The 27,767-nt window shown below is 40.6% G+C and overlaps 3 protein-coding genes across 3 annotated transcripts; 2 read left to right on the forward strand and 1 right to left on the reverse strand.

Moving 5' to 3' along the window:
• The first annotated feature begins 21 nt into the window (after positions 1 to 21).
• stra6l (STRA6-like) lies at positions 22 to 7,099 on the forward strand. Its single transcript, XM_061086321.1, has 18 exons — positions 22 to 223; positions 600 to 672; positions 1,083 to 1,183; positions 1,302 to 1,432; positions 1,531 to 1,651; positions 2,027 to 2,072; positions 2,177 to 2,302; positions 2,405 to 2,478; positions 3,138 to 3,246; positions 3,383 to 3,536; positions 3,715 to 3,790; positions 3,902 to 3,983; positions 4,182 to 4,230; positions 4,715 to 4,832; positions 4,936 to 5,055; positions 5,396 to 5,559; positions 5,900 to 6,043; positions 6,224 to 7,099. Exons 1-18 carry the CDS (start codon positions 198 to 200, stop codon positions 6,463 to 6,465), a joined length of 1,956 nt encoding a protein of 651 aa, XP_060942304.1. The 5' UTR covers positions 22 to 197; the 3' UTR covers positions 6,466 to 7,099.
• Positions 6,163 to 13,362, reverse strand: LOC133018706 (dynein regulatory complex subunit 4-like). The gene is made up of 11 exons (XM_061085136.1): positions 13,357 to 13,362; positions 11,714 to 11,809; positions 11,257 to 11,454; positions 10,913 to 11,113; positions 10,770 to 10,824; positions 9,463 to 9,668; positions 9,111 to 9,278; positions 8,164 to 8,250; positions 7,872 to 8,081; positions 7,693 to 7,758; positions 6,163 to 7,609 (listed from the first exon to the last, which is right to left on the reverse strand). The coding sequence occupies exons 1-11, from the start codon at positions 13,360 to 13,362 to the stop codon at positions 7,472 to 7,474; spliced, it is 1,431 nt and encodes a 476-aa protein (XP_060941119.1). The 3' UTR covers positions 6,163 to 7,471.
• On the forward strand, positions 10,772 to 26,432 carry tdrd7a (tudor domain containing 7 a). Its single transcript, XM_061086310.1, has 22 exons — positions 10,772 to 10,782; positions 16,009 to 16,213; positions 16,391 to 16,535; positions 16,666 to 16,780; positions 16,996 to 17,079; positions 17,413 to 17,450; positions 17,625 to 17,665; positions 18,269 to 18,439; positions 18,858 to 19,490; positions 19,622 to 19,794; positions 20,487 to 20,679; positions 20,782 to 20,893; positions 21,086 to 21,297; positions 21,577 to 21,711; positions 22,321 to 22,404; positions 22,502 to 22,636; positions 23,213 to 23,323; positions 23,554 to 23,734; positions 23,910 to 24,076; positions 24,699 to 24,889; positions 25,313 to 25,473; positions 26,200 to 26,432. The coding sequence occupies exons 2-22, from the start codon at positions 16,010 to 16,012 to the stop codon at positions 26,430 to 26,432; spliced, it is 3,519 nt and encodes a 1,172-aa protein (XP_060942293.1). The 5' UTR covers positions 10,772 to 10,782; position 16,009.
• The last annotated feature ends 1,335 nt before the right edge of the window (positions 26,433 to 27,767 follow it).

Here is a 27,767-nt window from a genome sequence, read left to right on the forward strand (position 1 = left end):
TGTGTGTGTGTGTGCGTGTGTGTGTGTGTGTGTGTGTGATATAGATAAAAAATGTGTGAGCAAATAAAGTGTTGTATCCTGGGGTCAAATGTGGGAGTCACAAGACTGAAACCAGGAAATAGAGAAGGACCGTTGATCCACAGTCACTTCCTACATTCTCACAGTGGAGCAGGCTTCAATCAACGGACTGATCCAGGATGGAAAAAGACCGTGTGGAACCCGAGTGAGTACAAACTGTATCAAGATACATGATGATGCTGGTCTGTATGTTACTGTTAGCTCGTTAAGTTAATGTTTGAGATAAGCCTGAAGACAGGAAGAGCAAAACTGAACCTGCAGACTTAGAAGGAAGGATTAGCAAACAGAGCATTGCACACATAGACTTTGGGAAATTGGACTATAAAAAGTTAATGATTTGCTGATCTCACAAACACTGTCTTATGTGCTGATGTCTGCCTTCCTTCAGTTATTATGTTTTGTGTTGTTAATTTTAGGCTTTGTCTGTTCCACTCAGGTCCATCTGGTCCTGTTCACTTAGAGTCAGGTTCATTTTGTCCCTCGATCACTTTAAGATATTCATACTGTCACTGCTTCTCCAGGATCTCCACAGTTCAGGTCTGTCAAAGTGGAATCTCTGTGGAACTCTTCCTGCACCTGTCACTCATACCTGCAGTAAGTCGTCCATCCATTGAATCTGCAACATGAACATAATCACATTGAAAGTGACTTCTCCCTGAAACTAACATTTTGTTGTGCTTCTTCATTTGGTTGTTTGTCGTGCACTCAGATGAATGTCAAAGGGAGCCGAGAAGTATGCTGAGAATCAACATTTTGACTCAACCTGTAAATTATAGGATGTGGATGAACAGAATTACAATATGTAGCACTGCAACAAAACACACAGAGAGTTTTTGGATCAAGCAGTGTCACTCATGATGCACACAGTGTTGTACATGAGACATATTTTTACAAGATGGCCCCTAGACTCAGCAGATCATCCTGCCACCTCTGTAATATACAGCACAAGTCAATGTATTTGTTCCAGTAGATTTGTTTATGTGTATTGATATGTGGTTTTGCAGGTGTTGATTGTAGCGGTGCTGTCATTCCTCCAGAAGAGAGCATACAGCCTGGCCATCGATGGCAGACTTCCCTTCCTGGGGGGACGTTTTGGCATCGTGGTGTAAGTCAGCAGCAACAACAATAAATCTGTGAAGAGGAAAAATGGACCCTAAGTCTTTGACAACCACCTCAGCAAAGTAGCTTTATGTTTATGAAATGCTGTCATTGTTCTCCCCCAGGCCTTTGGACACTATAGGCAGCCTCAGTAACCGTTGGTCCTATGGGTTTGCTTTTGGTGCAGTTTCCAGCAGCGTCCTGCTGCTCTTCTCTGAAAGTTACATCCCCTTCACCCTCCCACCCTGGGCTCGAGGTACTCCCTCTGTTCTCCATATACACACAACTTTAGCTTAAGTAAACAGTAGATGAAATACATTAACTGATGTGATGTTTGCTGACTGTTCCTCACAGCTCTTGTGTACCTGGTTGGAGCTTTAGAAGTGGGCATGGTGTATTTCCCTTTCTTTGCTTGTCTGTCCACGCCTTTCCGAACAGCTGGTGCTGTGCTGGGGATACTCTACTCTCTGTCCTGGTGAGTATTTAGCCTACTTATATATGTTATAGTGACACACTAGTTACATGTATATCACCAAATGTGAAGTAATTCTGCAGGATGGCACTAAGACAGCCTCCATCAAGGCCCAAACCGTCCCCTTGTGAAACCATATTTAAACTCAGTAGATCAAGACTGAGATTGATAAAAAAACAGACAAAAAATGCCTTTATCTCCTGCGATCTTAAAGAAAGGGGGAAAAAATCCAATCTCATGGAAAGATTTGTAGTAGTTTTTAACTGTGGACAAACAAACAAAAACACAAACCATCGAACAGGGCGAAAAATATTTAAAAAAGGTACACGTGGAAGACTTTATTCTACCATCCAAAAATAATACATGCCTTGTTTGTAGGATCATCGTCACAGTGTGGGACACGTTCACCTGTCCTGATGGCAAGGTAGGTGAGTACTGAACCTGTGCTTGTGGAAGCGTATTGTGCCGGCTGCAGTGTGTATCCTCACGAAAAAGCAATTGACTGGAAGACTTTGTGTGATTTTAAAGATTTTAGGTCCATACCAGAAGGTGATCATCCAGTGGCCGTGCATCCTCTCCCTCATCTTCCTCTTGGGACGATTTATTTACATTCTGGTTAAAGGTGTTCGAATACGGCTGCAGTTTCAACGGGAGGTCGGTTTGACTCATGCGTGAAATCTCTGAAGGGATGTGTTGTGATTATAGATTATTTTTTCAAACTCTGTGTGAGAATGTTTGTGATGAATCTGCTGCCAGGACCCTGAGGAGCTGATTGGGCAACACCAGGTGCAGCATGTGAAGGGACTGCTGAGGAAAACACCAGCACACAGGTACAACACACACTCATACATACGATGCTGCATTCAAGGGGGTTTCTTGTTGTCAGGTTTAAGGGTTACGGTTGTTTTCCGGTTATGAAATCCTCTATTTCAAGTTCTCACTAATGAACTATTAGTTGTGAAACTCTTAATGCGAACAAAAACATAACATGAAAGATTTGACAAGATTTTCAGGCAATTTTTTTCTTTAAATTCACTATAGTTTAGAAATTACAATTCATATTTATAATATTTGATACGTATATTTTGTTATGTGGTGTTATAAGTATTTTTAAGAAGTCAATTTGAAATGTGTTATTCCATCAAGATAAAAATCTGTCTAATCATATCAATTTATTTATTTTTGTATATTACTGTTGTGTGGTAAAGCAGCTCAGTGCAGTCTGGCTTTAAAATCCAGTGAGATATGTTCATGTGCTGCTGGTAAACTTCAGCATCCATACTTTTAGAGTTAGCTCCCTTACCGCATTGATATTGTGAGAGTCCGTGTTAGAAAGTTGTTAAGTTTAAAGGTGCTACTCCTGCAGCAGCTCTCGCAATATTTGTAGTTCCAGTGCGAGTATTCAGATGACACTTGAAAGCAGCTTGGATCTGTGTACACACACCTACATATATACACCCACAGGGGTTTTGACCTTTTTGTGTTACAGTGAACCACTCAGCTGGTTCCAGAGGCGGGTGTATGAGTGGGACCCGCACTTCAAGTTCCCCAACAGGATCATTGGCACTTCCATTATATCCCTCATAGGCCTTTATACGGTATAGACAGCTCTTATTATTATGTGAAATCAAATATCTCAACTGTGGGCTTGGTTCAGAACATTTTACCCAAGTAAATAATCTGTGCATGTGCGTCAGGAACAGTTGTATTCATTTTCTTTTGTAATTTCTACAGATGACTATCGCAGACTACAGTCTCAGTAATGTGGCTTTTGGCCAAGTGGACAGGTGGAAGAACACATTGCAACAACTGGTTTCTTCTTGTAACCAGACTGAGGCTCTGGGAGCCATGATACCACAGCTGGAAGAATTCATTGACGTGGCTCGGAGTGAGTGAGTTGATCTGCACCCCCCATATAGTCTGGTGCTTTCATGGTCTGTGGAATTAATGTGGGATCTGCCCTGCTTCCTTTATTCTTATTCCAATCATCATGCTACATATGATAGTCATCACTTCATGAAACACGTTCTAACTTCTTTGACTTTAACTTCTTTCTATATTTTCAGAGTCTTGGCTAGCTACCACCATCTTTGCTAGTGTCCACTCTGTTGGGTACACTTTCCATGTATTGGCATGTTACAGGTTAGAGATCCATAAAAAAATCCAAACTATAATGTTCAACCAAAACATATTATTGTTAAAAATATACAAAATTTTATGAGAATTTCTCTATATGTTTTACTGATGATACAGGAAACACTTGAAGAGACTGTGGAGAGGACAGAGGGGTTTTATTCCTGAGAAGTTTCACAAACCCAGTTCGGCTGTCAGCGTAGTAAGACACACACACACACACACACACACGCACACACACACACAAACACAAACCAGTTGTCCAAATATTTTAAATGCATTGTTGTTTGCATCTCTTTGTATTTTTTTTTCATATATTATGACAAATGTTTATTTCACACACTCGTTTGGGCAAAAGACCTAATAAATGCCAACAGAATTTTCTCATTGACTTTTACAGGCCTCAATTGCAAGATACTCTGGATGGCAAATCGCGTTTACACTGTGGGGTGAGCTTTTCATTACCCGAGACACCTGTATAACTATCATGTACAGCATGCTTCCAAAACAACAAGAGCAGAAGCTGTGATCTACATTAGGAATTCCTTTATTCGGGTTTTGAGACCCAGCGCCATGTCTCTTTTTCTTGTTTCTACTTAGTGTCTGAACCCACAAAAGGAGGGAAAAGATGAATCTTTTCATTCTCTTTTTTTCTTTTGTCGTTAAATGTGTCACAAAAATTCAGCAAATTGGTCTTAAATATCACAGAGGCAGCTTCAAAATAAAATATTGCATTAGCCTCAATGATAATTCCATAAAGTGTAGATATGAGCGATCCCTCTTTACAAGAATATGCTAACATAATAATTACACTAAATATAGTTGCTAATGTATGCGCCCACTGTATTTTCAAAATATGAAAAGTGATAAAACACAATATGAGATAACTGTGCATGACTCTCTTATGTCTCTTTTTTCCTTTTCTTTTTTTAGGCTATCTGATTGTCCATTTTGTCCACTTCCTGTTGGCCCTGCTCGTGGCCTATGTGCTGGTTATCCCTATACAGCATGGGACACAACTGATTATGCTCACTAACCTGGGAATCATTGTGTAAGTGCTTTCCCTGTGGTTGTGAATATATGATTGGGTGGTTTGATTGAGAGAAAGACACTGTTACTGATAGATTTTTACTTTTTTCTCTGCTGTCTCTCAGTCTCACCATCGGTCTGGTAATCAGCCTGGTGATTCTCCAGATTGCTCTGGTGCAGATCTTCTTCCTCCAGGACAAAATATCTCCGACAGATAAAGACAAACCTCTGGCGCTTAACAACAGGTGGGTTTATTAGTGGGCGCCATAAAAACATAAGATGGACGCAACACTAAAACAAAATATTTCAGGTCTAAGGGCCTAGTTAAACATATCACAGGTCAAAGTTTGACTCCAGGCAAAGCACATACTGCAATATGGTATAATAATAGTTTAGTATGTGTGATTGGGCCCTGATTCTGTGGGAGAAAGAAATTAAACTAAACCTATTTTCTTATATGCAAACATAAGTGTAAAGTGGCATTAATGACAATGCGGAAGATCCCTTCAATAACCCTTTGTCAAATGCTATTAGAACAGTGTAAATCTGTATGGTGCAGTACTTTCCTCTCCTCCTCTTCTACAGGAAGGCGTTCCACTGCTTCAACTACTTCTTCTTTTTCTACAACGTGGTGATGGGGATCAGCAACTGCATCATGAGGCTGCTGTGCAGCATCTTTGTAGGAACGTGGCTGGTGTCACGCATAGACCGAACCATCATGCCGAGAGGATATGAAAGCATGGATGCCGGTGAGATGAAATTCAATCCAACACATCTACATAGTCTCTGAGATGCTCGCAAAACTTCATCCAGTAGATGTCAGTATTTCACAAAGCATTGTCATACTGTGTGTATCAAGACCAGGGCAATTAGTTAGGGTTGGCTTAGGAATATGACAGAGAAGCTTTATATAAAGCAGTCAGTGTATATACAATGCATTACTTTTGTATGTGTTTGTAGATTAGTGAGATGGTTAATCAACAATCCATTCGATAAGCTATCGTTTCATTAATTAAGCATTTTCCTAAATTATCTAAGAAAAAAACAAAAAATATGATACATATATTTATCTTTTTCCCAACATTCCAGGCTACAGTACTTGGATTGGGATGATCTTTGCTGACCACTATCATAACAATCCAGTCATGGTGTGTTTCTGTCAGCTGCTCGTCTCCAACAAGCTGGAGAGACACAAGGCTTCTGTTTACTCCACATTCAACAACATGCCATCTGGTCAGTGTGTTTGTGTGTGTGTGTGTAGCTATGACATGTAAAATCCACTAAATAACTACTTTTTACCAAAATAGGGATTCCCTTTAAATGACCTTGCACTTATTGATATGTTTCGGAGGTATTCTTTTTATTTGTGCATTTCTTTCCTCATTATTTTTTATTTCCAATTTATTTTTGTAGAAACCCCCGTTAACAGTAAGGCCAGGAGGCGCTGGATGTTGTTTCACACTTTGCTGAGAAACCCTCATCTGATCCTGCTCAGAAAGCAGCACCTCTCCTCATCCTCGTTGTTACGGACATCTTCTTCTCCCCAGGCAGACATGGTGGTGCGGGCTTGGGTCATGGCCTCACTCACGCAGACAAGCCATGTGGAGTCACAGTCCCTGCCAGAGGTCATAATCACTCCAGCAGTGGAATGTTGAAGAACAATTTCCATTGATCCTTATTCACAAAACGAAGGCTTGAAATCCAAGTTTGTACATGAGGCCTTTTGTGGTGGATCACCATGTCGCTGAGGGAGTAATGTGCTGCTTGTCGTCTCACAAGGCAAAGGCCAAGCCTGACAGTACAATCAGACTGATTTGACTTGGTTAATGTGATCAGAGGTAGATTTCATCTTTCTACTCATGTCATATAATGATAGTGTGATAACCGGTACCAGAGATTAATGTATGCAGTTAAAAGATTTAAATATGTGTTCGCTTATACACGCTTTTATTTGTTCTTGTCTCTAGAGTTCAAAGGTCAGTTTATACCATAGACTAGAATCATCTGCTGGAAAAAAAACATTAAGTCAAATTTAAACTGTATTGTATATATATATTCAGAGGTAAATGTGAACCTTTGTACATAATCACCATAACTTCTGTAACATCTGTTCTAGAAATGGACATGGAGGTACAGCTGGCCAATTCTTTGCTAATAGATTTTATTTGTATTATAATCAGCTGCATCACACAGATATTCTGCTTATCATTTGAGGTTTGTGCAATACAGATCTAACTGGATAGCTTCTGTTTGATAATAAAACTTTATGTGTAAGACAACTGTAAGAAATTCACATTGCAAAGAGCTTTACCATATAAAACAGACTAGTCATAAAATCTGCAGGTATCAGGCCCGTGCTAACAAAAGAGAAAAACTAACTCTAAGAAAGCTTCTACTGTGCATTTGAAAGTTGAAAATGTGGATATAGGGAAATAAAAAATCTAATTGGTCAAAGTTGCATCATGTGACTGAAAATGGATTTGAAATCTTATTTTTTGCAGCTAGCTCACGCTTTCTACATTAAATGCACAATGCAGCTAAATTAGATATATAACATTCCTACGGTACTTGAAGAGTACAGCAATTGCCATCCAACAAAGATTTAAAGAAAAACATGTATTTTAGGCATTTACGTAACTCGTTACCTAAAACGTGACGCTCTTAACTACGTGCAGTTTTTTTTTCTCTTGCGTACGATTTGTTGAGTGTCTGCTTCGCGGGCCTGAAGGGGAAGTCGTGCAGAGGGACGCCCAGAGCCCTGAGTCGGCTGGTGGAGATCTGCAGCAGCTGCTTGTACTCCTGAAGGTCACAAGGTCAGCGGGTCACCACAGGAAATGACGTGTATTTACATCCTCACTTTGACGTGTCCACTGACGACTCACCTTGTGCCCTTGAGCCAGGTCCTCCTCTAACTCAGCAATGGTCTCCTGCTTTGACTCCAACGTTTCCTACGAGAAGAAGAATCACAGACTGAAGACTTGAATCACAAAGTGGCGTCTTCAGGCACACCTGTGGAGAAGAGCCATGTCCGCTCTGAACCTTCGCCCTCGTGGACTCTCACCTTAAGCATGTTGGCGGCGCTGCTTTTGTCGGTGTCCGTGGCGGCCGCTGTGGAGAGCGCGGCGCGGAGCTGACCCTCTGTCTTCTCCACAGTTTCCGTCAGAGCAGCGAGCCTCATCTCCAGCCGCAGGTGCTCCAGGCCGCTCTTCTGCTGCAGCGCCAACTTGATCTCCTTTTGCTTCCTCTGCAACTCGTCGCACTCCTCCTTAACCTGCCGACAACAAGCACAACCTCGGGTCAACTCCCCCCGCCGCGCTGATGGGACGTCACGTGACGATACAACTCCACGTTACCTTTTCCAACGCCTGCCGCAGCAGCTCGTGCTCGATATTTAGATCCCACAGCTCCTTCTCTGCGATCTTTGCCCGAGCACCGGACTTCTGTCACACCATCAGAGGTTTAGAAGAAAATGATCGATCAGAGACGTTAGTTTACATTTCAATTCAACAAATAATGTGACGGAGGTTAAGTTTCTAATAAAAAACCGTCAGAGGCCCAGCGTGTACGATTTAGGTGAAAGGGATCTATTGGCTGAAACTGATTATAAAATAATCCTAATGACGTTTTCACTAGTGTGTTTAATCTAAATCTTTATTTTTCATTACACTAGAATGGGCCCTTTTATATTTAAATACTTTATATTAACATCGGGAGTGGGTCCACTCTACAGAGACTTCCATGTTTTTTACAGGAGCCCAAACTGGACAAACTAATCACCCGTTGAGTTTTAATGACAACTGAGGGCAACCACAGGTTTTCCTTCATGTTTTCAGGTATTCAGCTGCAACATGCAACTTTACCACTAGATGTCACTAAATCTGAACCTTTAACCTCCATCAGAGAGTTTACGTTTCCACCCCTGTCGGTCTGTCGTCCGTTTTATTTTTGTTTGTGTGCAGGATGACGGAATTTGCTGTGAACTCGGTGTGATGGGTACGGGTAAGATAGAACTTGTTAACTTTTGGCGATCAAGGATTGTTTTTACTTTGTAATTAAATAAATGAGACAATCTTCAGATGAAAGGTTTCATTTAGTTTCTCTGAAACCATGAACGTCAGAGCCACGAATCGCCACCAGCTGGAAACAAACCAGGATTATCTTTAAAACCTTCAAGACCAAAGTTTGAGAAGAGAAACAAACTTAGAAAACACGTCAACACTGAAAACCGATGTTATGGGATCACAGATAACTGAGCTGTGATGTGTTTGGGTTCAGATCAGGTCGTGTGCTATGAACGCACCACCATCTTGGCCTTGGTCTGGTTGTATTCTTGCAGCTGAGCACGCAGCTCGGGCAGCTCCTGCTGGGCTTCGTGCAGAGACTCCCGCAGATGCTTGTTTTCTCGCTGAGCAACTGAAAGGTGCTTGTCAACTCTTGTCAGCTGCTTCAGCGCCTCTGCTGCCTCCTCCTGGACAAAAACAGAAGCACCACACACAAAACTGAAAATGTCAAAACTGTCCAGACTTCAATCAAGTGTCATCAAAATAAATTGATGATCATAGTGACACTTTTCAAAGAACAGGAGTTGGTCAACTTATTTTTATGAGGTCATGTGACAGTTGACCATTCAAACCCAACTGTCTGTCTCTCACCTTCAGCACCTTCTCGTCCGCCAGCACTTTGTTCTGAATGCTGGAGTAATACTCTTGAGCTACTTTGAGAGCACGGCCGTGATCCTCTGTCAGCTCGATAACTCGAGCGGCCATCCTATCGTCAAGCTCATTGACCTCAGACTTCCGCTTCGTTTCCTCGACCTCGATGGCCGCCTCCATCTTCTCGTTAAATTTCACCTCCAGTTCTATTGAAATGACAGAAGAAGAATAAGAGTTCATCAGTTAGCGAACGTCGGTTAAGCGGATTCAGGTAAAAAAAGAAAAGCCTAAACCTTCAGAATGAGTCTTTTAGTGCCTCAGATTTCTGTCTTATAATAATTTGCTGAATCATTAAGAACAATAGTTTAATGTTACACCACTTAATCATTTATCAGTCTGCATCTATGACCACGTGTGAGAAATATTAAAGATTTTCATTTGTAAACAACTAAAGTAAAAGATATGGACTTTATAAATGTGTTAAATCTTTAACACTTGAAATGTGATACTTTAATAGGCATTATAAATAGATTTGTTAATGAGTATTTTTATAGTTTAACAAATGTATTAAAGCTTAAAGAATAGTTAAGGAAATTAATTTTCTATGAATATTTTCTTGACACCTAGAAACAAAGTTTATTTATTAATCAGTAAGTCTGATTATCATTTTTTATCTACAAAAGATCATTAATATGTAGGAATCATAATTGTTATTCCTGCTGATTAAATTATTATTAACAGATTTTGTTGCAGGATGACAAACTGAATAAGTTCTAAGAACTGTCTTTAAAGATGTGGGTTAATCTATATTTATTTTCATTCTCTGATTGGACATGTGATCAATCACATGATCCCGGCATACTAACATTATTTGTCGGAGTCTAAAACATAAACTGTAAATGAAGATGCTGACACATCTCCCACTGTACAAAAATGAAGCTAAAATATCTCACCCTAAAGTGCTCGATCAGGAGTCAGTGTCAGCTGTCAATCATGACGTCTTTATATCATCAAATAACTAATTAAAACTAAACTGATCAGAAACACTTGAACAAACATCAGTGTGATAAAAACTGAGATGACAGAAACCATCTTTGACAAACATTTTTTTTTTTTTACGTCTACTTTGATTTTCTTTTTTACTTTCGCCCAGGTCCCGTCTGCTAATATGGAAGAGGTTCATGACCTTTACTGCAGCCAGACACCAGGGGGCGATACAGATGATTTGGCTTCATTCTGAGAGCCGTTGTGTCGTCAGTCTTTATTTACAGTGCATGTTCTGACCACCAGGGGTTCAGTTAATTTACCTCTGTTTCTCCGGTCATAGTTGTCTGTCTTCTCCAACAGTTCGACCTGGTGTTTCTGTTGAGATTCAAACGATGTTCACTCACATAAATAAAGTACGGAAAAGCTAAAGAGTGCTATAGTGCAGAGGTTCAATTTGTCTTACCAGTTTGAGTTCCTCGATGAACTTTTTGTTGCGAAGCGTCTTCTCTCTGGCGTCCGCCTGCATTGTTTCGCTCCGCACCGCCAGCTCTGACTCGGCGTGCTGGTTCTGTGTCAGTGATGCGGAGGCGGCGGTGGCCAACTTCAGCCCGGAGATGGTGTTGTGGTGCTCAGACAGGACGTGCTTCATCTTCTCCTTGAAAAGCTGGACATCAACCATCACACTGAGCGTTAGAGTAAAACCTCCTGATTATTCTAAAATTGTCATTTAAAAAACTAAAACCACGTTTAAAATAGTACAAAATGTCTGGAAATATTGTGGCACCAGAGGACAAACGTGCAACTCACACTGATCTCCACTCGGTGGCGCAGCTGAAACTCCTCTCTCTCCCGGTGTCTTTGCCTCAGCACATCCTTCACCTTCTCCATGTGCCTCCTGCAAGTTTCCCAGACTGTCTGGTTCTTCTCACTCTCCAGCCTGAAGAGCTTCTTCTCATCCTGCACTCTCTTCACCTCCTCACCGAGATGAACAATTAGCTCCTCCATCTGCGGGGTCAGAGTGGGAGCTCTTCACAGTTCTTAAATAAATCTTTATATTTATATCCACAGTTAAGAAATGTGTGATATAATATACTGATATAATACTACTACTAAACATATTATATTCATGTATATGTTTACGTGTGTTTATGTATATATTGTATAAACAGAATCTCCAAACCGTGGAGTCAGTTTTAACAGTTTGTATCATGTGATTTAGTCTGAAGATAAGACTGTAGCCATGTTAGCATCGTTAGCCTCTAACCTCTTCCTTGGTCATCTCTGTTGGCCGACTGACCACCACCGCAGAGGACTTCTTTTTACCGGCATTTTTTTTCCCGGCCTTCTTGCTCTTAGGTGCCTGGAAACAAACAGATGTTTAAACACTGATGCTAAGCTAACATGCGCTACTGCATCATAAAGGAAAGAATAGAAACTTCAGTCACCATCGTAGTATGGGCAAGCTCAAATCGTGGAAGTGGAAGCGGTAGCTCGTTGCACTTCCTGTGTCAACACAACTGCCACTGATATGTAAGCCAGCTGCCTTCACAGCTGCCTTTGATGTTACACTGTTTAAAGGCAAGTGCCTTGGTTGCTACACTGTTTAAAGGGAGCCGCCTTTTATGCAGCTAACGCTGCTGATAACTGTTAGCTAATGGCTAAACCAATAGCTTACTGTTACTTATCTGCTGCAATGACAACACTCTCACCTGACCCTCTTCTTGTTTTTGTTTAATGGGCGGGTGGCACCTTACGTTTATGGTGCATTACCAACACCTACTGTGCTCGATTGTTGGGTCTGTGGATATACATAAATTAAAAAAATTTAAAAATCCTGTTCATTGATCCAATTTCTTGTAAAAACGTAAACTTTATATTTCCCTTTCGTCAACAGTGAACAGATTCTTTAGGTTGAACAATACAGTCTATGGGTTTATGCATTGGAAAGTACTGAGTATGCTCACTAACCTGTGATGATGAAGTCCTGAAACTTAATTTCCTGACTTGCATGTGTGAAAGAATAACAAATCCTTCAGGTCTAAGGGCCCAGTTAAACATATCACCGGTTTTGACCAGTATTCAGAGTTAAGGTTCTACCATTACATTAAGGCAAATCTAAAATAAGAGGTTGTGTAGTGGGTTGGTCAATGCATCTGTGGGACAATAAAGGGTGAAAACTACATAAAAAAAAACCAGGACAGGCTTATTTACAATACAATGTGCTCCAGAGGGAGTGGTGAATCCCTTCAACACCTGTGCCAAGGTGATGTCTCCGTAATTCCACATTTCAAAGGCATCTTCCAGGGAAGATCTGATGTCTTTGTCTGTGACTGTGTAACCCAGGTATCTGTTAATTCATACTTCCAAAGAGCATAATGTCACATAGAGAAGCAATAACTTGATGATGCATGAAGAAAATATCAAGGGAAGATATCTGTTAATTCTGGTAAAAAGGTTTTTCTCACCACAGCGCTTACTGTCACGTTGAAAATTAAAAAAGAGAAAGAAATGAATCTAAAACTATTTTCTTATATGCAAATCCTAGTGTAAAGTGGCATTAATGAAAATGCAGAAGGTCCCTTCAATAACCCTTTGTCAAATGCTATTAGAACAGTATAAATTTGTATGATGACTAAATGTGACTTAAATTAATTTAAAATGGGACTCAAGTTATTTAGAAATGTGACTTAAATTCATTTAAAATGGGACTTAAATTAATTTAAAATGTGACTTATATTAATTTCAATGAATTTAAAATGTTACTTAAATTAATATGTTAGTTAAATTTATTTAAATAGTGTACAATATTGTGCAATGAACAGGTGGTTGAAGTTCTGCAAAATGTAGGGGTTCAGTATTTTGCCAAGGACACTTCGGCATGCAGATGGGGAAGAGTAGGGATTGAACCGCCATCCTTCTTGTTGGAGGACCACTCTACCCCCTAGGCCACACCACTCTTACATTGACATTAAGGATTGGATTATCAATATTTGACAGTCTTACTTAAAAGTTACTTTTGTATTTTCGTATTTTAGATACTGAATGATTTAATTTATGAATGTATTTAATATTATGGGTTTTTTAATAAGTTTATCTTCGTGACTTTGTTCTGTGAAAGGTGCTACCATTGATAAACTAAATAAACCTACTAACCTTTTTGACTTTTCATAGCAGGACAAACACAACTTCTAAGTGTCTGTAATTCATGACAATGAGATAACTTGCACAACACCAGGGCCCTAAAACTGACACAGCTAAATGCACAGCAGCATGATAAATGTCATTTTTCCATTTGTGGCACATTCTTGAACAAGTAAGAAAATAAAAAACTGTTAACTGTTAAAACTGTTTCATACACTAAAATGTGATGCTCATTGTGATTATCCATAAAAAAATACTGTCAACATCATAGCAAGAACAGTTTAAAATGAACCCAATGAGAGGTGGGTTGGTTTAGTCTCTTGTTTTTATAATAATCAGCTGCTTCACACAGATATTCCTCCTATCATTTGAGGTTTGTGCAATACATATCTAACTGGATAGCTTCTGTTTAATAATAATAAGCGTTGTGTGTAGACAACTGTAAGAAATTCATATTGCAAAGAGCTTTAACGTATAAAACACTCATAAAATCATCAGTTTTTAAATGCAACATGGAAAACGTCTTAACAGTGAATGGGGAATTTAAAACTCATATAAGATCAGGACGATGTTCAGCTAAAAGTGTGTCTTAAAAAGCAATACACATTTGGTGTCTCCTCCTGGTCTCTGCAGACTTCAGGCCTGTGCTAACAAAGAGAAAAACTAAACTCTTAAGGAAGCTTCTACTGTGCATTTGAAAGTTGAAAATGTTGTTGCACAAACAGAGGGAGATAAAAATAAAATTAGTAAAAGTTACATCATGGGACCGTAAAATGGATTTGAAGATGTTTTTTGGAGCCAGCTCAAGCTTTTTTCTACATTAAATGCACAATTCACAGAGGCTATTTTTCAGGTTTTGAATTTCCTACCGTACTTAAAAGCAGCAATTGCAGTTCAACAAAGATACTATAAAATCAAGAATTTTCGGTATTTGACGTAACTCGTTGCCTTAAACGTGACGGTTTTATCTTGGTACAGTGTATATTGTGTAGATTTGAGGAACACTTGTTGATAAAACTGTGCTGAATTTAAACGATGACTCAATCTGAGGAACCGGTAGTGACCTTGTGAACGTGAACGAGCGCGCTTACGGAGGCTGCGGAGGAGATCCAGGTCAGTTTGGGAGAACAAGTCGAAGTTACAGGTAAACTACACATTGAAGAAAACAATCGTTCGAGTTAATGTCGTTTGTCACCGCGGGAAATTGTCGACCTGTTTGTCTACACGTTCATCTGTGAGAAGACGAACAAACGTGACTTGCTGCTGGCTACGAACCGCCGGCTACACGCAGAAGCTTAGCCGTGGTTAGCATCTGGTTAGCCGCTAGCTAGCACGCGTGCCACTCCTGCACCTGCCACACAGGACCTGGCCTGTCTGCGGGTTCACACCGAGCAGCGACCCGGGTCTGAGTGGAACCTAGCGCAGAAACTTCCCCCGCAGAGCCCGGGTAAGTGGTTCAAAAACCACCTGAACGTCTCCGGTGAAAAGTGAATGAGTTTGTTGATTGGTCATCGTCGAGGTCAGGCCTGTTTGCTCCCCCGCATGTTGTTCCGCTAGCTTGAAAACGAACTTGCACATGGCAGGCAGGCGAAGCAATTAGCCCTTATAACCAGGATCAATGAAAACCCCGAGGAGACAATACTTTGAGCCCCAAATAACATCTTTCAATGCAACATGGCTAATCATAAACATGCATTAGTACGTTGTGCTTAAAACGCACGGTTTTATGTCACCGAGTCTGTTGGCTTGCATGATTCTCACGTGTTTTTAAATTGATTCATTAATGATCAGCTGTTATTTGTATGCATCGCCCTTCCAGACTGTAAATCCCCTCAAACTCTGGAGTGGAAACCCTCCACTGGGGCTCTTATTGCAGTGGGCAATAGATTGAGTTCATATAATTATTTAGATATGTGTATTTATGTAGTTTTAATATATGTGTACAAATAGATATGTGGAAACGTGCATGTATACTGTGTGTGCGTGTATACACAAAGTAGTCCTTGTTTTTTGGAAGTACTGGAACAAAAGTGTATGTTTTAAATCCTTGTGTATTTCTGAAGTGTGATGATCGCACTTACGAGTCTGAAATAAGTCTTAACTAAAAATATATTTGTTTGTGTGTACAGTTTTCCTTTTCTACCATTCCTTGAGATTATCTATCTTCCCTGAAGGAGATCTAAGATGTGCTTGGTGATCCACAATCTTTGTTTTTATCAACTCTAAAAAAAATAATTGATAAAAAATAGAAAATCTATAGATTGGTTTTAGCTCTGAATGAAATACAACAGAACCAAATGACAGAACAGCAGACTGTTCTGGAAGCACAATTATGATTCAGGTCGCTTTAGGTGTTTCTGATGCACTTCTGATGATTTAAATTTCTCTGCTGTCTCTGTTTCAGTGTGTATCCGCCAGCATGTCGGACAGCGAGGCGATCAACAAAATCTTGCGGTCTGTTCTTCAGTCCAGGAATGGTGGTGTGTCCATCAACAGTCTCCAGTCAGAGTACCGGTCACTGTGTGGACAGAACATCCCGCTTATGAAGCTGGGCTTCTCTGAACTGGAGGGCTTCCTCAGAAGTATCCCTTCTGTGGTCAAGTTGGAGTACCGCATGGGTGAGGTGAGTGTTGCTTTTATCATTCACCTTGGCTTACGTCCACTGTTTCACCAAGTCTGAATTGGTTTGACTAATGTTTTTGCATCCTTTCACCTCTGCAAATTTAGCGAAATCTTCTGTTCTGACTCTCTCATGGGAATACATGTGTCTGTAAGTGTGATGAATGAATCTGCTTTGCAGCTGAAATGCTTTGCCGCAGCATGTAGAGAAACGGCCCACATTGCTGAGCTGGTGGCCAGGCAGAAGAGCTCCAAAAAGTCCGGCCACTCCCAAGTCGTCAACTGCAAGATGAGATTCAAACCCTCCAACCCCCTCATGTTCAATTGTAGGAGTCACTTTTTACTTAATAAACACACATTGTTTATTAGTTGAAATAAGATGCGGGGACATAAACCTCCAAAAAAGGTTTCTCATCATTCATCAAACAACTCTTCTCCCTCTTTCCATACTCTCAGTGAGGCCGAGGTCCTCCCTCCGCCAGCCCTCAGCTGGTGGTGCTTCCAACTGGACATCAAATCGTTCTCCGACTTGCGGTGGCTCCAGAGCTTTCAGTGCATCAGGAGACTACAGGTAGAAAGACAATAGCAGCATTAAAGATTTGTCAAATCATTATGAGCTTTGGCTACACTTAAAAGTTGGTTGGACAACAGCCAGCCAGAAATATGAAGTCATTGGTTGTCCAAATTATCCTGTTATTGTTTATTTATTCTCCTAAATTTGCTTTGCCTGGAGTGTATTCTAAAACAAAAATGCTAAGTTTCTCTTGTATTGTGTCCAAACATCAGGCAGCTGGACAAAAAGTTAAGCTACTTCACACCTGTCGAACAGAGACAACCGGCTGCTCAACCAGCTGTGGGACAGTATGTCAGGTGAATATACACATGTTGACAAACCTGATAAGTTACCATGTTAACTCCCTTAACGAAACAGTACTTGATGCTAAAATCTATTTTTGTGTGCGCATCTCATGTTTTTACAGTCTCGTGTCAATCTCAAAACAATTCACAGCCGAGTCTGAACATATTTATCTATTTGGGCTATTGGACTATTATATCAAGACATATTATGAATATTATTGCAATACACCACTAGATAAACCTGTATTGGCTAAATCTTTTATCTAGAACTGTAGTACTGGCATTTGCATTGAATGAGGGTGTTACTATGAAAAACAAAAAAAAACACTGCTTGGTTGCCAACAGGAAAGAGAACGTGTTTGCAAACTGCCAGCAACCCAAAGGTAAGTCAGACCCTTGTGATTTAGATCCATCATTTATTTCACAACATTTTTACGTCTGCAAATCTGTCCACGGCTGAGCTATGGACAGAATCAGATTAACAACCAGGAAAATTGCCCTGCTGCATCTCTTTTAATGTTTTATTTCCTTTCTTCATTTGCACTGTTTTTCCACAGAGAAGCCCCTGGAACGAACGTCCAGACCAAATTCATCCAAGGTATAGAAAAATTGTTGTATCTCTGATTTGTCTCATGGAAATTACTTCACAGCCTAGGAGAAACGTTTTTGATATTAGGCAAGCAAATTGTAAGAAGAAAATGTATGCTAGACGAATATATAACTTTGCTGTTTATATAGTATATGTAATCCCACCCAATCATGGCCCTATGTACCAGAACGAATCACAAAGCATATTTCTGTGCCGCATTTCAGTGCCTGAATTCTGCACTAAAATAGTCGCTCTGCTTACAAGCAACATAAACATCACTGCAAGTGTCTAGTTAACATTCCAAGTCTCTAGTTAAAATTATATTTCACTCTTGTGGCAAGGGAAGTGTCTCTGTATTATACGCTAAAAGATTTCGAGACATGCAGTGTTTAAAATAAAAAATGAAAAATCATAATTTCTGGCACTGTAAGACACTGGAACTGTTTTAAAAGTATTGATTTAGCACCAGTATTGGCAAAAACACAAATGATACCCAAACTGATTTAAGGAATTTATTTCGCCAATTGGTTAACTGTGTGTTCATGTTTGCACTAAACCAAAATAGCATGGGGATATGCTTGTCGTGATAAATCATGTACTCTGTCCATGCAGTCCAGCCTGTATGACGTGGGGCTGATGCAGAGCAGAATAACTCTCCTTCTGAAGAGGTACTGCAGTGGACTGTGGATGTCAAAGATATCAGAGCTCTACAGTAAAATGTTCAATCAGAGTCTTCACCCTCAGGTGCTCAAAGACCTGGAGAAGTGGACACACATCTGTATGGTAAGACGAATACGCATCAACATTTTTTTTAATTGTGTAACTCCAGGCAACCCCTGTTTTTTTAGTTTTTTTTTTTTTTACATAAGTTCATTAAGAATATCCTTTATTTTTTATTAAAAAGTGGTTACTGTGCTGCATTTGAATCAAATCCAATGTTAAGAAACCAGGTTCTGTGACGTTTTTGTATTTGTCTGAAGAGCATGTTTAATACTTGAATTAATGTTTTATTGTATCTACATATTTCTTAACTTGAGAAAACATTTATTGTTGCCCCAGCTTGTGGACATAGTTTGATTGTTCAGAATTGTAAATAGTTTGTCTTTTGTCCCACAAATATATATTATACACAACCTTTTTTAGGTAAGAGTCAGAATCTTTCCTTCTTTCCCTTATCTTCTTGCTCATGTGTTCTTCACAGTTGGAGCAAACATCCTGTAATAACCGAGCTGACAGGCTGGTCTTCCCCCCTCTGCTTCAAAAGCTCTCTGTTGTCCCTCGAATTGTCGCCAACAACACCCCTGTTACATCTCCCACTAACTCTGAAGCCAGCACCACACAAACTTCTTCACGTCCCTCAACACCTGAAGAACCCACCCCTAGCTCCAAAAGCCCTTTAGCTCAGCCCACCTTCATTTTTCCTCCCCAACCTGCTGCTGCCTCTTCAGGCAAGCAGCTCTCCTCTGTCACGTTGCGTAGCCCTCTCCACAACCCAGCTCTGGCTCCCCAAATACCCCCACGTGCCAGTCGTGCAGCCAAAGAATGTAACACTCCACCTTGCCCTTACATTTTACCCCTTTCGAAGCTCACCTTCTCCTCTACCTCTGATTCTGCCCCTTCCTCAACAACTTCTTCTGTCATTGTGTCGGTTGAAGTGCGTCAGAGAATAAAGGAGCTTCTGACCAAGTACAGCCAAGGTTTTTGGGCCCATGCTTTGCCGGAACTGTTCATTGAGACATATAAGACGCCATTTCCTGAGAATGTTCTGGACCACTTGCCTCTTCTCCTGGATATGTGCTCTGTGGAGTACCCCATACCACACGACAAGAACAGGGTAAGTGAATATGATGGCACTCAGTGTACCAGGGTTAACACATTTTACAAGTAAACAGTACTATGAAGTCACCTTGGAAATTAATCTGACCTTATCTGACTAAAATTATTTGGATACATCGTGTCTGTCAGGCCATCCTGTATATCTCAGACATGGAAGCCACAGACGGGCAGCAGTGCAGTTGTCCCTTCCCCTCTGGTCTCGAGGTCCCGAGCCCCAAGATTACTCCCGCTCTGCCTCGTCCCTCAGAGCAGTTTCCCTCTGTGCTAGTTACTGAGGCTAAGAGCAATGCTGTTACCATAAGGTAGGGCACACATTCTGATTATTGATACATTTAAAATTTTTTAACATAGGGTTCACAGAAAAGAAATGTTTCACTCACCAAACATTTATTTTAATTGCTGAGCCATGATACAGTGCTGATAAAGACACTATACATAACGATGATAAACGATCAAAACAAAACAATACAAATGCTATTTGTCATGTAATATGTTGATATAAAAGTGTAGTTATGACGCTCAACCCTCGTTTGAATGAAGGCGCGCTCCTCTGAAACCCTGGGGTTAAGTGTCACTCGTCCAACTTTATAATAACCTGCTGAATTCATTCATCTCTGCCTCGCTTCTTCTGCAACAATGAAGTTAAAACACAGTGTTGTTTCATAATCTGCAGGAGGAACTAACCTGCAGGAGTGTGTGCGTGTGAGCTTGTCTCTGTTGCTCTTCAAACAAAGTGATGATCACATTTATTTAGTTTTAATTGGTGGTGTCGGATCATGAATCCGGATCGTTCTGGATGTGCGCGTCATATTACATTTTTAATCTTATTATTCCACACACAGAATATACAGAAAACTGTAATTAGTTTTGTGCAGCCTTAACAATGTGAAAACAGATATGAGCCATTATTTTGTAAAAGCAATGTCAGGTTAGTGTGCTGCCTGCCATGCATATTGTGATTAAAGCTGGAAAAAAAATGATTCTGTCTGTTCAGGTATGTAGGCGAGAACTACTCCAATGCCCAGGAAGCCATGGAGGATGCGATGTGGTCCTTCTACAGCCAAGGCTCCACCCACCACTCTCTGTCTAACCCTCTTGTTGGTCAGCTGATAGCAGTCAGGGGAGAGGGTGGAGACGAGCTGGCCAGAGCTCAGGTCACAGAGGTTATGGCCCCTGACAAAGTCAAGGTAACTACTCCTTCAGTTTGTTGGATGAAGGCATTCTGTAGCTACAGCTCCGGTCAGTGTTTCTGTATCCAAAGAGGTTTTGTGTGTGTGTCTGCCTATCAGGTGTATTATGTTGACTATGGCTTCTCCGTGGAGATGAGTGGGAGTAATCTCCTGGAGCTGCACCAGGATTTCCTCTCTCTTCCCTTCCAGGCCACTAATGTGAAACTGGCAGGTACATGCAAGATAAGGAATCTATCTGAAGACTTGTATTTGTCTGATGTTGGTGAAAGCCCTAAAGATATCACAGGAGAACTCTTTCTCTAAATGAAGGACAAAACATTAGCATCGGTCAATACCATATAGTTATAAATAGCCCTGAATTGATTACCCTTTATCTCCCTTTTCTTTACCTTCCTCTGATCAGGTTTAGAGACTCTCAGCACCCACACACTGGTCCAGTCCTCCCTAGATAAGTTGGTAGTTGGGAAGATTCTGCTTATGGAGACATTGGAGCCATGTCAGCAGAACGAGGTGCCTTTTGTAGTGTTGTACGACACGTCACAGGATGATGACATTAACATTAACTCCACCTGCCTCAAGAGCCTGCAGGACAATACCATGAACAACCCTCTGACTGTAAGTTTGAAGAAGTTAATCACGTGTAGTAATGCTGAACTACAAGCTTCCTTTGTTTTTGTGGTGCATTGAAGACAACCCTAACCCAGCAAGTGGTGGTTTTGTACCGTTCTTATATTATTTTGTTTTATGCTATAGTAGCCAAAAATATGTTATAAGAACTCTGCATTTTTCATTTATTTTGAATTAAACCAGTAACTTGTAAGTCCTCAGTGACACACAATTGTGTTATCAACCCCCTCCTGTATTATCTAACTCCACTCTTTGTGTTGCCTGTAGTTGAATGGTACCCAACAGGACGTGTGCGTCACCAAAGTGAGTCCAGATGGCATCATCTACTGCCAGCTTCCCTCCAGAGGAACAGCAAAACTTAAAAAGTTACTGGAAAAAACGGAGGCCTTCTTCATCCTCCAGGTAGACGTCACTGCACAAATATCTCAGTTTGCGCCTGCACCTGTGTTGTCGAACATTTAAACTGACAGTATATTAGCTGCAGTCTAGCTTTCTGGTGTCTCTTTATTGCGCTTCTCGATGCAGAGAGAGGCTGTTTCAGGTCATGATGACGCAAGTCACAGGTTTGAATTTACTGATTCGATACTGTTTGAAATATCCTAACTGTTGTAAATTCACTGAATTACAAATCTTTTCTGAAGAAGAAATGGTTCTTAGTAGTTTAGAAAACCAGACCTGTTTGGTGGCATCTACACTGTTTATTCAGAGCAGGCGGACAAACAAGGTTGTACATTTGTCAAGATGTGAAAAGCTTGGATGACTTTATGGAATTCTGACTTAAGGTTGTATCAAGTTGTAAGAAATCACTTTTTTGCTTACCAGATCTCACTCAGAATATTTGAATTAAGACAAGTGGAGCTTTGTGATCTTAGTTGCATTGTGTGGACATGAATGTGAATGGAATATTCTTTTAGCAACAGCATTATAAAAATGTTGTCCTATTGTGAGTAAAAACAATGCGTACAATATTGCTGTCCATGAAAACGTAGTCACTGTTATTGTTTCTACCAGAGGACGTCTGAGTCCCTGGTATCCAGACCCTTCAGTGGAAAGTTCTGTCTTGCCAGCTACAAAGGAAAGTGGTCCAGAGTCGAGGTAAGATCAGAATCCTAAAATTAGTTAATATTGTAATGTATAAAAAAAATAAAGTTTATTTCTTTGACTCCCACTCCTGTGTTGTTCTTGTTTTCAGATCACCAACATGTACAACAACAGAGTGTTGGAGATCCTCTTCATTGACTTGGGGATCTCTGCAACTGTAGAGGTGACTGCTCTCCGAGAGATTCCCCCTCCTTTACTCAAAGACTTCACCACCATCCCACCGCAGGTCAGTTATTGTTTGGGGCTGTTGTGGTATGTCCACCTTAAACAAATATACTATTTTGGCATAAAGTAACGACCATGCTGCACAGAGCTTTTTTACCTTTAGCCCACTCATGTTCTTCCCACCTTTTTCTTGCGCTATGTAGCGTTGATGACAGTCAGCGGCTTTAACTGTCAGAATCAGGTCCAGGAATTTTAAAAACGATTCCGAAATGTTGGTCGTTAAAAAGATGTATTAGTCGTTTCATACCAGTGATAAAGATTGATACTTTTAAAACTACAAGAATTCTGCTTTGAGTTTGACATGTTTGTTATTGACAGCAGTTCTGTTTCAGTATGCCAGAAATCATGAGGATTATACATTGTTCGATAACCACTTGGACTCAGAACCGACTGAATTGCGCACCAGCAGAGGGTGCTGTTGCACACCAAAACTTACATTGTCGCTTTTAATCTCCAACTAATGCGCATTCATTCCTTGATTTAAACCTTCTGTTAATAGTAATTAAAGGATCATTCAGCAAAAGTCATTAAAAACATCCTAAAGATCCTAACACTGTATAATGTTTGATCTCTCCAGGCAATCAAATGTCGTCTGGCCGACCTCAAAGTTCCAGAGGGGGAATGGAGCCCACAGGCCGTTCAGTGGATGGAGGTGGCTGTCATGAGCTCGGAAGACTGTAAAATGAAGGTTATAAATTTAACATGGTTAACAAGTGAAGCATACCGCTAAGTAAGACTTTAGTTATAATTTAAATAAACACACTTTGCAAATTAATTTTACAAATAAAGCCATGGTAAACTACTGCCTGATAGACGGGAGGTGTAAGGGCTCAGGTTATGGTTGGCTTCTTTAAGGGAGTGTGAACAGTCATGCTGACCTTTTAGAGTCTTTCTAACTTTGTATATGCCCCATTTCAGATCACGAAACTAGACGAGCACAAAGGTGCACTGCTGGTCTATATGTACCTCTTCGTTGGGGTCGACAGCCAGGAACTGCTCAAGAGCATCAACCATGAGCTGGCTCAGTCTGAGCAGTGGCAGAAACTTACCACTCAGAACAACTACACAGTCACCAGCAGTACCTATATCATGGATACAGGTAATACTTAACAGAGACTAGTACTAGTACTTTTTTTCTTTGTTCAAACATGTGAAATTAAAACATTGGGGCAGCGACACATTTTTTTATTGTTTATTATTTGTATTTAAAGCACAATGACTTTGAAATGAAGTCTCCATTTGAAGATGTTTTGCATGTACTTGTGTTTACCTAGGTCTCGATGCTCTAGTGGAGAAGTTGACTCTGAACAGCCCAGTTCCGAGCCCGTTTGTTAAGACTTCAAACCAGCCTTGCCACGAAGCAGACTCCTCTCTCACAAATGGAACCACCAAAAATGTGAAGCAGCCACTTCCATTGCCTCCTTTACTGGAGCTTCCCCAGGTGTGTTGAGGGGAACAAACCATATCTCATTCATGCTCAAAGTTGGATACCTTCAATTTGCGCCTATTTGTGTACATCTTCTGAAAGCTCACTTATTTATTGTTAAAGTGTAAAGTGGGCACAGGTCAGCTGGAGGGGGGGGGGGGGGGGGGGGCACTCAGACAGGAGACTCTGACACGGTAAAAGATGTCCAGAACTGGAATGTCCGTCTGTCCGGATCCTGAAGCTGTGGTGGTTAAAATGATGCAGCGGCAGGACATAGCTAAAAGTGAATGTAGCAGAAAACATTCATCGATTATTTTCTATCGATGCAGAGTCGTCCACAACGAGATGCATTGAAAAAAACAATTTCCTCACCTCTACTGGGCACAGCCACTTACAGCTGCCTTTTCAAGTTTCTTAATCAAAACCTCCACTGTCACAATGTGTGTTTTTGTTAGAACTCTCAACTCTGTGCTGCCTTGTTGGGGGTGTACTGCTTAATAATTGTTTTTAACAGAAGGCTGATTTCCTCTGTAAAGGCAGCATAACTGTGCCTTAACTGTCCCTCCAAAAAAAAAAAAAATGGTCCAGAATGCCATGTGATAGTTAACACCTCATTTTCTTCTTCCTGTTCTTTCAGCCTGGTCAGAACATGGATGTGTTTGTGCCAGTGGCCTGCCACCCGAGGTACTTTGTGCTACAGCCATGGCAGGACCTGCATAAGCTAACCGTTTTGATGGGGGAGATGATCTTCTACTACAATCAACACAAGACCACTACCCCCACACACATTCAGAGTGGAGATTTCTTTGCTGCCAGAATAGACAAGAAGTAAGTGATTTCATGTGTTTTTAGTTAATGCCAAAGTGATTTGTAGTTTGTACCTTACACACATGGCTCCTGCGAAGAGTGTGCTCAAAGATTGTGTTTGATCCCTGAAGCGAAACACATGTCCATTCATCCATCACACACACAATGTTGTCATAGTAACATCTTTTAAACTTGTGTAGATCTCAAAGTTAAATTATAAGTGCTTCTGTCCAGTAGATAATCTCATTTGATATTGGAGACCGCAAATGCCTCTGTTTTGGAAGGGGTTAAAGACTCACCAAGAAAACACTGCAGCTCTCTTTAAATGCTTTTAACTCTAATTATACAACATGAATTCTCGTGATTGATGCCTGAGCATTGCTTGTTGTCTAAATCTCTCAAAAACAAGATGCTATTGTTAATGGTTGATTTGTCTTTCAACAGCTGGCACCGCATTCAGGTGAAAGGCATTCTGGCCAACGGGTTGGTGTCTGTCTATGAGCTCGACTATGGAAAACATGAGCATGTCCACAGTAATCTCATCAGGCCCCTGATCGAGGAATTCCGACAACTGCCTTTCCAGGCTGTTACTGCGCAACTGGCAGGTGAGTTTGAATGTAATAGTCGATGTTTGGCTGTTGCATAGACATTCAATAAAGATGGTTGACTCATCACTACTTCCTCCAACTTATCAGTTAAGAGCTGCCTAAAATTACATAGCGTCTTTGAGAAAAATTTATTTGACGTGTACTTTGACTTTTGAGATTGGTCCCATGGCCCATCTGCTTTCAAGAAGGGGGTGGGATTTATGACCTATACTGCAGCCAGCCACCAGGGGGTGATGGACAAGTTTTGGCTTTCCTTTTGGGGGGGTGTCATGTCTTTGATGATGCTCAGTCTATGGTCTAATTTAATAATATTTCATTTTATTTATAAGTGAGGGATAATGCCATGAATCATTTTTTTTATTTGTTCTTTATAGTCAAAATTAATGAATTTTCAGTCCTTGGGATTTCTCCATAAGCATTTATTTAACTCTCTCTCAATTATTAATTACTCATTATTTCTGAATACTACATAAACTGTCCTCATTAAATACAAGATCCCTGGATGCTTGTGTGTGGGATCTATACTCTATTGTATACATGTTTTGTTGCTCTAAACTTTACCCCCTTAGTTTGCTCTGAATAAATGATAGTTTTTTGTATGCGTCTCAATGACCGTTGGTAAGACAAAGTGCATTTTTTGTCATCAGCCAGATCGCCGATACCCAGATGTTAAGCTCAGTATCTGTCCACATACAGTTGTATCTCCTCCTGTTTTTCCCCCAGGTGTGAAGAACAACCAGTGGTCAGAGGAGGCCTCCATTTTATTCAGAAACCATGTGGAGAAGAAAGCTCTGGTAGCCCAGGTGGTGAGTGTGCATGAGGGGTCAGAGGTTAAAGGCAAGCTGAAGGAGCCCCGGTTGACCGTTTATCTTGTGGACACAACGCTGGAGGAGAAGGACCTGTGGATTCACACCCTCATGGTCGACATGGACGTCGAGCTGTCTTCCGCTGCGTAAGGCGTCTCTTCAAACACGGTGGGAAATAAATCCCTTTTCAGACTTCGACTACGAAACTATACTTTTTTTTTAACAAGCCACTGTTTTTGATGGTTCCTTTAATTTTCTAAAATCTGAAAATCCTTTGAGTCTTTCTAGCCAAGTGTTTCACCACTCTAGTTAAGTCACCTTTTTGCTGCATGTTATGTTGTGACTATGCTTTCTGTGTAGTTCGTTTTGCACTTTGTTTTGTGTACATAATAATTTTGTGTTTTACTAATCCAATTCACTTGACTTCTCTGCACTACTAAGCACAATTTAATAATTGTAGTTGTTCAAATGTGATTGAAACATCTTGTTCATCTTGTGTTACTTGGCTGGGAAAAAAAAAAGTTATCGTACTTCTACTGTTCAAAGTTGTTCACAATGTGTTCTAATAAACGGTCAAGTGAATGAGGGTGTACTATACCTTGTCTCCACTTCCTCCCACTATCCAGTAATGGAGCCAAAATATCCTGGATATGAATGTTGCCATTCGCTTGTGACCTCTTTTCAGGCAAGCTTACTCACGGTGCATTTGCAAAGTTTCCTTCCTACATACTCAAAGCACCAGGGCCGGCCCTGGCAATGTTGGCCCCCTAGGCGAGATTTCAAATTGGCGCCTCCCAACATACACACGCAAACTGTCATGCATCCACAATAACTTTTGGATTGTGTACAGATGCACACACAGGCAGACAAAATTGTAAGCTATAAAAAAACAATAAAAATATAAAGAGTCTGAAATCAGCTGTACTGATAGCATATCATGTCATGTCGACAAAAATAAACATTAATGATGTCCACAATCGGGGTGATTCTTACCTCTATATTGTTCTTTCTTCTCTACTTTGCGGTGCTTTCTGAATTGTGCACCTGATAATTTAATCTTTTTTTGATTAATCTTTGACTCACCGCAGTCTGTCACTGCAGCGTGTCTGTTCACACAATGCTACTGATGTGTTATGCATTCTCGTTTCTCAGGTTCCTGCTGCAGAAAGATGGCAATATAGTATGTTGGGCATGGACTGCCTGATATATCCCTGTAGTGTCCATGTTTAATTCATTTTCATGCCAGTGTTTTTTTTTTAAATGCTAAAAGTGTTTTTGGAAATACAAAAGGGACACGTACTTGAATTTCAGGGACGCAGGTTGAGTAAAACTTAGTGTTACGTGGGGAGGACTAATTTGTGGTGGTTTTGAATTCTCTTGCATTTTCATTAACCCCAGTTCTTATATCCCTTTGTGTGTCTAACTGAACAGAGCTTTATTAGTAACTGAAGGGATAGAGTAACCTTCATGGTATGAGAGGGAAAA

This window comes from Limanda limanda, chromosome 2 (genome assembly GCF_963576545.1).
Source record: "Limanda limanda chromosome 2, fLimLim1.1, whole genome shotgun sequence".
Taxonomy (NCBI): domain Eukaryota; kingdom Metazoa; phylum Chordata; class Actinopteri; order Pleuronectiformes; family Pleuronectidae; genus Limanda; species Limanda limanda.